Here is a 12500-nt window from a genome sequence, read left to right as displayed (position 1 = left end):
AAGAAAATTAGATAGAGAGGATTCCTCATGTCTAGACCACTTGTGTGAGTTTCTCAAGTGTGTTTCTCGATAAAGACTAGAGTTACAGTTTCTTAAGCGCTTCGGCGCATATTTCCTGAATCATCCGCAACTGATTCAGCAGATTTCCATTCCGTCTTTCATATATTTTCATGTTACTGGTTGTAGTGAAGGGAGAGCGTGGTCACCCCACCAGGACTCGATCCCGGGTCAACGGGGTGCCAAACTGACCGCCACACCAAACAGCCCGGCTCAATGGCATGGCAGCCAGAGAGCATATTCACCTGTAGGGACAATCACATCGTCACACTGGTGTAGCAATTAACAGTGCCACGTTTCTCAGTCATGAACCACGCTTTTTGTCCTTTCCAGACTGGGCAATGATGAAGTCCTCTGGCTTCAATCTCTACATTTTATGACTAAATGAAAGATACTACATTTAACTTGATTAACTATATTGCCTTGCTATCAGAAGTGTCTTGCATAACTGCGGCGATTAACAATGGCTAGCTGTGTAGCCGCTAAGGGCTAAGATCACTGGCGATGATTCCCAGGAGGGTAAGATTTTGTGTGCTTTACACACTACAGTTACAACCGCATCCGTACGTTCTTTTATAAACACATCTTCTTTCTATTTTAGATCCCTCAGATGCCAACTCGTAAATTCGTAGCTTGATTGTTCTCTCTATTGGACGTCGCTTTGAAAAAGTGTCTGCTTAATGACTTAATTGCTAGCACTGAACCCAGTGATGAAGGGCTCGCATTTTGAAAGACATAATAAATTGAGGTTGATCAGACAAATAGGCCATCTGAAGCAAAGGTGTTTCTTGGTCACTAGTTCATGATGTGCACCAACAGTACCCCAACTCTTGTTTTACCTGCTCTCATTAAAATAATTAAACTCATCCTACCTTATGATGAACAAATGACTCTCCTGGTCCCTGTTGTATCAAAATCCATCCAAACTCTCCGTAACGATTTCAAGGTCTTTATGAATACTCAATAATCCAATACTCCAATCCTGGTTAGAAGAAACATTGTTCCTGTTGTACTCTTCCTCAGATATGTCTTTAAATGTCTCAAAAAGCTGAAAGACCTTTCCACTGAAACAGTTGAGATGGGCATCATCAGTAGAACCTTAATTGTATTATAAATGTTTAGGTACATGTCCACTGTCTGTCTGAGGATGGTGTTCAGATGAGGATTAGTTACCTGCTGAATCACTGTGTTGTGATGGCGCTCCGATGAGGATCTGCATCACTGTGTTGTGCTGGCCCACCAATGAGGATCTGCATCACTGTGTTGTGCTGGCCCACCGATGAGGATCTGCATCACTGTGTTGTGATGCTGCTCAGATGAGGATAAGTTCTGTGCTGCATCACTGTGTTGTGCTGGCCCACCGATGCGGATCTGCATCACTGTGTTGTGATGCTGCTCAGATGAGGATCAGTATTTCCCTGCTGAATCACTGTGTTGTGATGCCCCACAGAAGAGGATAAGTTCCGTGCTGCATCACTGTGTTCTGCTGGCGCACGGATGACGATCAGTTTCCTGCTGAACAGCGGTGCAGATGGGATTTTTAAACTGGGGGGGACGCTAACATCACCTAATCAGCTGTGCAGAGTTATCAACAGATGCTAGTCGCCTTACGTAGGGAGAGTGGTGGGGACGGATCGGGGTCACTATGAATCTGGGGGGGACATGTCCCCCCCGTCCCCAGTGCTATATGCGCCCCTGCTGCTGAATCACTGTGTTGTGATGGTGCTCAGACGAGGATCTGCATCACTGTGTTGTGATGCTGCACAGTCAGATAAGGGTTAGTTTCCTGCTGCCTCACTGTGTTGTGCCAGCTGCAGTTCCAGACCGACATCTACGCTACAGATGCTGTTACCTGAAGGTACCATGCATTCACTTGGACAACTTTGCCTATTAAACTCAAACCAGTCCCATACAGGATCATGTTCCCTACCTGACATATTCCCTTCAGATATGTTTCTGTGATAATAAGACCTACTGCCATTTGTTAATGTGCGTGTTTGTGTGTGTGCGTGTGCATGTGCGTATGTGTGTGTGTGTGTGTGTGTGTGTGTGTGTGTGTGTGTGTGTGTGTGTGTGTTTGTATGCGTGTGTTTGTATGTGTGTGTGTGTGTGTGTGTGTGTGTGTCGCCTTCTTAAGGTTGTCAGCTACAGCTACACAGAAGTTTGGTAGTGAATGAATTCGATGTCTGTCGACATCTTAAAACAATAATGTCAATGTGTGGTGATGAGAAATGTGTTGAGTTGAATCGCATACACTGCGCTCAGGATAATTGGAAACGCCTCTTAAAAGAACAGCGTGGAGAGTATGACATCAGCGTGCCACTGGATCAGGAGTCTGAGTTTGAGAAATGAGATGAGGTTCATGGTCGAACGAAATCAAATTATCTTTCTCAAATATACTTTGTAAATATGAACATTTACTTGAATGAGTTTGTTTATATTTCTATGAGTGTGTAATTGGGACAATACGTTTATATTTTGATGTTAACTCTAGATGGTGGCTGATTGCGTGATTGCATGCAGGCATGTATACCTGTACACACACACAGGAAAACCAACACTTGCATACACTTGCATGCACACCCACAAACACACACACACACACACACAAACAGACACACACACACAAACCACTAAATACATTTTTTTTTTTTAAATTTCAAATAATGCCCCCTAGTGGCCAAGTCCTACACTGAACATGTCTTATATCCCAAGGCAGGCAGGATGTCTCCAAAATGCTGGTCTAGGACAGCCACGGACCTTGAGTTTCTTAGGCTTCAATCAAACATTGATGAACAATATCTATTGTCAGTATCTGTTTTGTTCTCGTTTGCTTATCTTTTGTTTGAAGTGTCATTTGTGTGTGTGTGTGTGTGTGTGTGTGTGTGTGTGTGTGTGTGTGTGTGAGAGAGTGTGTATGGTGTATGTGGGTGTGTAAGACAGAGAGAGGTGTATTATATAAATGTGTGTGTGTGTGTGTGCGTATGTGTGTGAGTCTGTGTCAGTGTTCAGTGGATGGTAGATGTAACCTGCATTTATGACAGGTTAGCACTTTAGCAGGAACTGAAGCACCATTGTATTCTAAACAAACCAATCATGCCTCATTCAAGTCTGAATAGTCTCTTTTCAATCTATTATGATTCTGCAGGCTCTCACTGTGTGCAGTTGTGGCACCACTCTCTCTATCTCTCTCTCTATCTATCTCTCTATCTTATTCTCCTTTCTCCATCTATCAGATTTGTAGAGACCTTTATAGATAGGAAGACATCCAGGGAGCAAGAGAGAGCGAGAGACAGCAATGCCCCACTCGTTTCCCTCTGATTTTGCTTGAGTTTTTCTGAGTGCAGATAACTAATATCCTGGCCTTGGAATGGTATTGAGGCAAACAATGCACTTAACATACAGGCACTTGAGCATGATCTATTTTCTCTGTCTTCAGGACAGACAGTGACACAGACAATCTCTTTGCAGTCTTTACAGTTTCCTCGCTGTAAAAGTTTTAGTATTTCAATTTCATTGCTTATGCGTGTATGAACATGTGCAGATTGTACTGTGACTCTCCAAGTACATCACGCTAGGAAATAATTAGGAAGAGAGCATTGCTGTCGGATTTTCAGTGCGCCAGAGGCAGTCACTTGTGATGCTCCTGCAGCCGTGTGGAGTAGGCTAGGCTATGCTACTGCGGTGATGTGCTAAAGGACATTACGTTCAAAACACATCCACCTACACACTTATTCCCTTTCCGTTTGGTGAATGGGGAAACACGCGCGCACACACACTCAGACACACACACACACACACACACACACACAGATCATAAGGTGACCACATCCCACCATTACACGGAGTCAAATCAATGTCTTTTATCAAAATCGTTTATTTAAAATCTCAATAATTCGTTCTAATTTACATTTTTTACAATCAAAATGTCATCATTCCACAAACACCTGAATGCAAAGTGGTGTGTGTCTGGATACCAAACTGATTAATAACACAACATCAGTGACAGGCAACAAACGGTCAAATCACAGCGATTGTGAGAACAAGCCACACAGAACTATAGAGACTATTCCTGTTTCAGCTACTTCACCCAAAACTTAATAAATGTAGTTTTATGAAGTCCAAAAAAACTTTCTTTATTCGATTCTTTCTCTCTTTCTGCCTTGTTCTCCGTCTCTCTTTTGTTTTTACTGTGTCACTGAATCCGACATTTGTCAAGTGACTTATTCTGTTTCCCTGATGCATGAGGTCCAAGGACCAGCCGGAGGTCGGTGCTGAAGCTTGGCCTGCGTGCCAAAGGGTAAAGGGCCCCACACGGAGTTTCGAACCCGGCCGCCTTGCCTCCACGCCCGGGCTGGCGTCCAGTTCGCAGCGCTTGATAAGAGCGAATGGAGACTTTGCGGTGCTGCGAGGGTCCCGTTTCCAGCGGCAGACCGCCGCGCTGGGCCAGTGATTCGAACACCTGCTCGAGGTTCAAGTTGTCTTTGGCGGAGGTCTCGAAGAATGCACAGTCGTCCCCGAACACGTCCCGGATCTCTACCCGGGATATGGCCCACTCGTTTTCGGGCAGGTCTGCTTTGTTGGCGCAGACGACGGTGGGGACCCGTGCGCGCTCTTTGGACTTGATCTGGGCTGTTTTAGCTGCCACAATTTCTGCGCGCAGTGCCCGCACTTCTTCGAAAGAGTTGCGGTCGTTCAGGCTGAACACAAGCAGGAAGATGTTGCCTGCACGAGAAAACAGAACAAAAAAAAGCGGAAGAAGGAGAGAGACAAGTTATTAATCCGAACATCAAAACACGATTCTGACAGAATGTAGGCTACTCCTATTTTGTCACCTCCATTTTTCACATGTTCATACTAACACATTTACACACACAATTTGATAAAGCCATTCATATTTTAGGAACTGATTATTTGAAAGTGTTGTCAATCTACCTGATAAAAAGGAAATGTTAATTTAGCGTCTCTCTTTACGCACCGGTTAAGATGGAGAGCCTGCGTTTTGCGGGAAAGCTTCTCTCCCCCGAAGCATCAAGGATATCGATCTGGTACGTTTCCCCTCGGATGTTGTACAGTTTTCGGTGGAAGTCTTCGGAAGTTGGCTCGTACAGCTCGTCAAAGCCGTCTCGGAGGAAGCGCCGCAGGATTGATGTCTTGCCGACCCTTGGCGCTCCCAGCACCACGATGCGCCGGCAGTTTTGTGGTTTGCTGGAGCACGACGTGTCCTGACGCGGCTCCTGTGCCAACTGCTGTAACCGAGACTGCCCATTTACCACCAGTGCTGCTATCTGGTCGAACGCGGATTGCTTGCATGGGCTGCGCTCGGTGGAGGACGCGTACCTGTTTCCTACGCTGGAGGACCGGGCTCTCGCTTTTTTATCCTGGTGCTTCCACTGCGACGTGGCCAGTTTTAGGATCCCCATACCGGCTTTAGAGATGTTGGACACCTTGAGTCCCGGCGCGTTAAGATGCTGTGTCGCGTTCTTGTATGCCAGGAGTACCTTCGAGGAGCCCACGGATGCGCTCATTTTTGTGTTTTGCGCCGAAACGCTGACTGGTTCCTTCAGCTCCATGGGCCAGGTTTGTGTTTATTGCAAGGGGGTGCAATAACTGGAGCTGATTCGTTACAGTTTCCCTGGGTGCTTGCGTCCCAGTGTGGTTCGCCCTGGCCCTTCGCTTTCCCAGACTCGGTCTGTTTCTCTCAAACGCTCTCTGTGACATTAGCTGAATGCCCCACCGAATCGTTTATATAGCCACTACTTCGTCCTCCCCTTCACCGAGTCTCCACACGTCACTCCCTGCACTCACTGGTTGGTATGGCAAACACTGGACTTCGGGGATGATTGACAGGTGCTCAACGCTCTGTGTACCCAGAGGGAACATAACGTTTTCATGGACTCTGTGCCACTTTACAAAAGGGCCGTGTGTTCGTAATAATACGATGGGGGGACGTTCTGTTGTTTGCCATCACATAGCAGTTACGTTAACACATTAACATCACTTCATTAAAGTATCCACAAAATACTAGTTTTGATACAGCTACAGGGATTTTCTGCTTGTAAGCATGTTGTACATGATGTAAACTTTGTTTTTTCAACCTGCATTTCAAATTTTCTATGAGCTAATATACTATATAGCCTATGTATGTATGTGCATGTCTAAAAGGTGAGTAGGCGTAGCCTATGGATTTGTTAACTAACTTAGGGTAGCATATAGTCTTATCTTTTAAAATCTCTTTAGAATTAACCAGCCATGCTGGAATGGCATGTATCAATGCCGTTAGTCCTATCTAAGGCCGTTTCTTCTTAGATTTGTATGTATTTCACCATTCTGTTATTCTGCAGGGGCGTGGATGTCAATAAGAGCCTCCAGTTCACCCGTGCAGCATGTTGTGGACGCTTCTGTTGCTATGGATACAAGCCGTGGAGAATGTACACACGCATAGACCCTGCTCACCTATTTTGTCAACTATGCTATCTAGCAAGTTTCCTAGCCACAGACTGAACTGAAAAGTGTTGGAAGATGTTTACATGAAAAGGCGAATTGCAGAGTGCAATGTGTTGATAGTTCGTTTATTGCGTGCTAACAAAGGTCTTGGACATCTTTAAGTGCAACTAAGTAAGCTAGCGAAAGCTAGCTTTTATTAGCCGAAACATGGAAAGCCCAGGCAAATCAACAAGTAAAGTTTCCAGGAAAGAAACAAGACCGCGATCCCCGCCAGGTAAGTAACTTAAGTAACTGAAGTTTGGCAATGTTTAAAAGTAACGTAACTGTTAAGTTAACCAAGTACGATAAGTGACTGATGTGACTGATTCATTTATATCTTTTCCTTTAAAGTTAGCATAACTTTCATCATGAAACCAGTATGATAACAAATTCAGGCGGTTTTAATGTATCACACTAAGCTAATACAACAAGAAAGGAAGCTTTCATTTAAGTTACAGTTATTATACAGGTGTGTCAACGGTCAATATTATTGTAAAGTTAAAACTAGTGTTGCTTCTCCTTAGCGAGTCGCGACCTAGAATTTAACATTAAGCAGGAGAGTGATTGTGCATCAGTCAAGGTACAGCAGCCCATGTTAGTCAATTCATCTGGGTATTCCTGTTCCATTTCACCATTTCTCAACTTTTCCGGACAAGGCACAGCTCAGTGGCAAATACGTGGTCCGCAGGTAAGGGTCAGCAGGCGAAAAAATCAGATCTCTGGAAACTGGATCAGGGTGATACAATTTCCTGTCTGGGTTGGTAACATGGTAATGATAGGCTTTACAAGACCAACCAGGTGTGTACGTGCGTGTGTTTGTGTGTGTGTGTGTGTGTGTGTGTGTGTGTGTGTGTGTGTGTGTACAGCTGCATGGACAATGAGAGCACGTCCATTAAGTTAGTTCCATTGTCTGCAATACCCCAGTGACCCAGTTATTTAAAAAAAAAAAAAAAGAGAGAGAGGTGGAAGTGCAAGCCTACTGCACTTCTCGTATCAGCCACCACCTCTCCTCCTCCCACCAAGGGTGCCTCGTCAGATTGCAGATGAAGCAATGCTCAATGAAAAAATCACAGAAGCGAAACAATGACACACAAGGATTTAAACTGTTAAGATGGTTCCCTAAGCCAGCTATATACACACTTCTGGAGATTAAAAATGTGTATTTTAGAGGTGGAATAAAGAGACAAAAGCTCAGAAGCATTGTGTCAGGGGCGGCTAGTCCATTTTAACTAGGGGTCTCCAAACAACGCCATTCCCCCCATTCTGGGTGGCCTGCACTGGGGCCTGCAAATAGTTAAAGTAACACTAATGCAACAATTTGACACTTTTTGAGGCATGGTTTTATAGGTAACTCGTTTAGGTACCATCCTCAAATTGATTTTGATAGCATATGGTCATGTGAAGGACAGATAAACACTTGTGTCTTCCCCACTTGCCATCCAAGATATGCCCTTTGTAGTTCTGTGTAACGGGCTGGGACACCCTGCAAAAATTGAAGAAAAGCTTTCACGCTCATGACATTGCCAGCTATACTGCCAAAAGACATGTATTTGCAAGCTTCTATCACGCAGTGCGGGCACATGATGGCAGCACTCCGATCCCATCCAATTCCCCCCATGGGGTCTCCATGGGGGGTTAACTGCTCTATCTCAAAGCACATGGCAGTGACCAATCTAGATCTTGGCCGCGTCAGTTCAAATCAAATGCGGAATATTTACATCTGCTACCGTTGATTATACAGTAAATACGTTGTAAAATGAAACAAAAAACACACCACAGTTAAAGTTGTATTAGTATTGATTGATTCACATCGATATGAATGGATTACATGACTAACAACTGGTGGAAAGTAATATGAAAATATTTGTTCACTGAATTAGCGTTCTGTCCCAAACAGTTGCGTTCCAGTTTCAAAGTTTCAGTTTCACTTTCAGTATTTCAACGTGAATGAGAGGGAGCACAAGAACTGAGCGTCTAGCAGCGTTTATCATATCATATACATTATATATGATGCATGTATATGTCTGTGGGCACGATCTCAAGCACGTGCAAAAGTTGTTGTTGTCCAATTTGAATCAGATACGAGAGACACATGCGCGCCCAGTCCAATTACCAGCGGAATCGAATCGTGTGTCCAGGGGTTTACATCGGAGTCCAGTCGGACTCAAGTCGGACACAATGAATCTAGTTCTGGGGAGACACATGTGTCCAATATCCAATTTAAATCGGACTGAAATCGGAAATTGGACACATGTGTCCACACTGACGGTCAGCTGGGCTGTTAGTGGTGTTTGCAAGGTTTTTGCATGCCTTTTAGGTAGTTAGCTTACTAGTTTTGGAACAGACCTCCGTATTGCTGCTTTAAGCTTAAAGGAACAATATGTAGCACTGACACCAATCGTTTAAAATGGGTACTGTATGAAATTAAATGAGCCCTAGTGACTATGTTTATGACAGAGATAGTGACACACACACACTCTGAATTCTATCTCTGCATTTTACCCATCCAGGGTAGTGATACACACAGTGATACACACAGTGAAGCACACTAACCCGGAGCAGTGAGCTGCCTTCAGCGGGGCCCGGGGAGCAGTGATTGGGGTTAGGTGCCTTGCTCAAGGGCACCTCAGCCGTGGAGGTGGGCATGGGAGAGCAGTGCTCTACCACTTCCCCCGCCCGCATTCTTCCTACTGGTCGGGGTTCAAACAGGCCACTCTGGTTACCAGCCCGAAACCCTAACCAGTAGGCCATGGCTGTCCCTGTATAAATGATCATGCTTGAATGCATTAATATGTGATACCGTGGATCTGTTGACGGTTGGTCTCATCATTTTTAAGTCTTAATTCGTCAATGTGTTTCCCTAAAATTCACCATAAATCACAATTCGAGGGTTGATTTATGTCTAATTCATCAGAAGTCCCCATTCGAGGGATTACATAATGTCTTCTAGGGGATTGGGGTGGGTGGCATATGCCCCTGAAGCCCCCTGGCTTTCTCAGGGTCACAGTTGTATACTTCACATTCTGTTTCAGCCACTAATGCCTCCCACCCTCCCTCTTCTCTCCCTATCCTCCATTTTGCACTGAGCGTCCCTCCTTATCTCCTTCTGCATTAGCACCCCCAAGGCTGCTCTTTTGCAAGGGTTGGCTTCCCGCGGCGTCTCCTTTCAGACGAGGGAAGGTGCAGTCTTTGATTCGGAATCCCTCGTTTTCTGCTCTCTCTCTCTCTCTTTCTCTCTCCTTCTCTCTATCTCACTCTTCCTCTCTCTCTCTCTCGCTCTGCATCTCTTTCTTTCTCTGTGTTCTAGGTGAGAGCTCTGTGAAAACAAGACACGATGTTCTGAGTGTGCACTTGAGTTTTGAGAGAGTAGGTGCCAAGTGAATTGGGTTAAGGCCACGTGAAAAGGTGTAGCCTGGCTTGCATCTTTGAATGAAACTATGGAATGAAAGAAGGGGAAGAGAATGTACAAAAAAAAAAACAGTGAGGAAGGCACTGCTGATTGGGTGAAAATGAACGTCCTCTCAGCAGGAGTGAAATTACATAATGGGGTCATTGTTTCAGCTTCGACCCTCTGTGTGTGTGTGTGTGTGTGTGTGTGTGTGTGTGTGTGTGTGTGTGTGTGTGTGTGTGTGTGTGTGTGTGTGTGTGTGTGTTTCAGCCTCGACCCTCTGTGCGTGTGTGTGTGTGTGTGTGTGTGTTTCAGCCTCGACCCCGTGTGTGTGTGTGTGTGTGTGGGGGGGGGGTGCTCTTCACCTCTCCTAGATATTCTCTCTCTCTCACTCTGTCCCTCTCTCTGTCTCACTCACTCTCTCTCTGTCTTTCCTCTGTAATCTGTGCTCTCTCTCTCTCTCTGTCACTCTCTCCTTCCCTCAGGTCAGAGGGCTAGTGTCTGTATAATGACTCATTAGATGACTGGCTGCTCCTGTAATTGCTGTGTGTGGGCAGCAGTCAGATGCTTCTCATCACTCCCTACACTCCATTCCACTCTGCTCATTCTCACTCTTTTATTTCCCTTCCTCTCTCTCTTTCCCTCTCTCTCTCTCTCTCTCTCTCTCTCTTTCTCTCTTTCTCTCTGTCTCTCTCTCTATTTCTCTCTTTCTTTCTCTCTCTTTTCTCTCTCTCTTTTTCTCTCAAATCAAAAATCAAATGATGCTTTTTGGGCGTGAATGAGTAAACTCATATTGCATATTGCACCTTTAAAGTGCACAAGTAAATCAACAAAAAGACCAACACACACTCTGTCTGAATCGAATGGCCTTAGTGTTACTGAGATGTCCACACACAGTTAGAGTACATCATGATCTGAAAGAAGCTAGTAGCTTATTTCACAGATTAATATAGGCTGTTTTTCTCATATCCACACACGCACACGCACACCCATACCCACACGCGCACACACACACAAACACACACACGCACACGCACACGGACACGCACACGCACACGCACACCCATACCCACACGCACACACACACACACACGCACACGCACACACACACACACACACACACACACACACACACACACACACACACACACACACACACACACACCAAAAGTGGATCCTAAAGTAAATACACTTTAACATAGCCGTTACCAACACACTGACCCTGACAAACATAAGTCTTCTCATTCTTGTTGATATATTTTCTTGCTTTTTTTCCCAGATGTTTCTCCATGTCCAAACACTCCAAGTCCCTCAAGGTTCCTCGTTTTCTGTCGTCTGATTACTTTTATTTATTTATTTCTACCTTTTGTGTTCGTCTGTAAAAGTAATTTCATCAGAAAACGGAAAATCTATCTTTCTTATTGTGTAGCAGCTTGAAACATATGGTTCACGATCCTACTGAAGGGTTGTTGAAAACATAGCACAAGAAGTAAGGACATAAAAGTTTTGGCAAATTTTTCAAGGGCGCAAACCCACATACTCAGTTCTGCTGCTCATCCCCCAAAATACATGTTCCTTACAAATGTGGCACCATTTAAAAGGGAAATAAACAGGCTTTCCAACAGTATACAATGTATTGGCAAGAAGAATTGTTACAACAAAGAAATCATCTACCAAACACACGTTTCCTTACTTTTTGTGCTATGTTTATTTAAAATGACACTCCTTCGAGGAATCTACGAGACGATGTCTTCCTACATCCTTAAAGTCTGTGTGTATGGATGGGACTATTCTTCTCTCTCCTCCCTCTGGGTAACTTGCTTGCTATTGGCTACATAGGAACCTTACCTTGCATCTTTTATTTGAAGTAAAAAAGAAATCTCTGATAACCAGCCAGATATTTAAATGTGATGGCGTGGTTGCAATTAAAGATGAACGTGGAGAAGACTTTAACAAAACACACAGACACAGACAGAGACACAGCCACACACACACACGCACACACCGAACCCACCGAACCACACACACACACACACACACACACACACACACACACACACACACACACACACACACACACACAGTGGGTAAGGACACATTTTCCCTGTCCCTTTGAAAATGTATCTTGTCTTGCAAGAAAAAGAGAAAAGATGTCCCATGTGTCCACTTTAGGTTAATAACAGACTCTCACAGAGTAGGCATACGATCCCATTTTCCCTTCAATTCCTTTGAAAAAAAGAAAGAAAAGACATCCCGCCTGTAGAAAACACAGCGCTACCATCCATCTTCCTAGTGTACAGCTAATGGAGAGAACAGTGTCCCAGTAGGCAACAGATATTCCACCGTTAATTGACAACAACAAAAGAACAACAGAGAGCATTTTTATCCAAGAACACTGCACGTGATCGGGACGGACGTGCCGTACATCCTGAATTACGTGTTTTCTCTCCTTTCCAGCGGAAGTCTTTATTTATTATGTCTTTTTTTCAACGAACCAAAGGGGGAATTGGACCGTAGGCCTACCCTGTGAGAAGGGGGCACTTAGGTGTGTGCTAAAGTGTTAGACAGC

The 12500-nt window shown here is 44.6% G+C and overlaps 2 protein-coding genes across 2 annotated transcripts in view; one reads left to right on the top strand and one right to left on the bottom strand.

Moving 5' to 3' along the window:
• Window positions 1–4252: 4252 nt before the first annotated feature.
• rasd2b (RASD family member 2b) lies at window positions 4253–5630 on the bottom strand (the record flags this gene model as incomplete). The annotated part of the gene is made up of 2 exons (XM_080841954.1): window positions 4253–4782; window positions 5036–5630. 2 exons carry the CDS (start codon window positions 5628–5630, stop codon window positions 4253–4255), a joined length of 1125 nt encoding a protein of 374 aa, XP_080698080.1.
• Window positions 5631–6711: 1081 nt separating this feature from the next.
• mycbpap (mycbp associated protein) overlaps window positions 6712–12500 on the top strand; it is a gene marked incomplete at both ends in the record, with an annotated part of 56436 nt that continues 50647 nt past the window's right edge. Inside the window, one exon of the mRNA XM_080841942.1 lies at window positions 6712–6778. Coding sequence (XP_080698068.1) covers window positions 6712–6778 — 67 coding nt within the window. The remainder of the gene's footprint in view (window positions 6779–12500) is intronic.

The sequence above is a fragment of the Sprattus sprattus genome, assembly GCF_963457725.1.
Source record: "Sprattus sprattus genome assembly, chromosome: 1".
Taxonomy (NCBI): Eukaryota; Metazoa; Chordata; class Actinopteri; order Clupeiformes; family Clupeidae; genus Sprattus; species Sprattus sprattus.
Note: the sequence above shows the minus strand (reverse complement) of the source record. Positions and strands in the feature narration are given on the sequence as shown.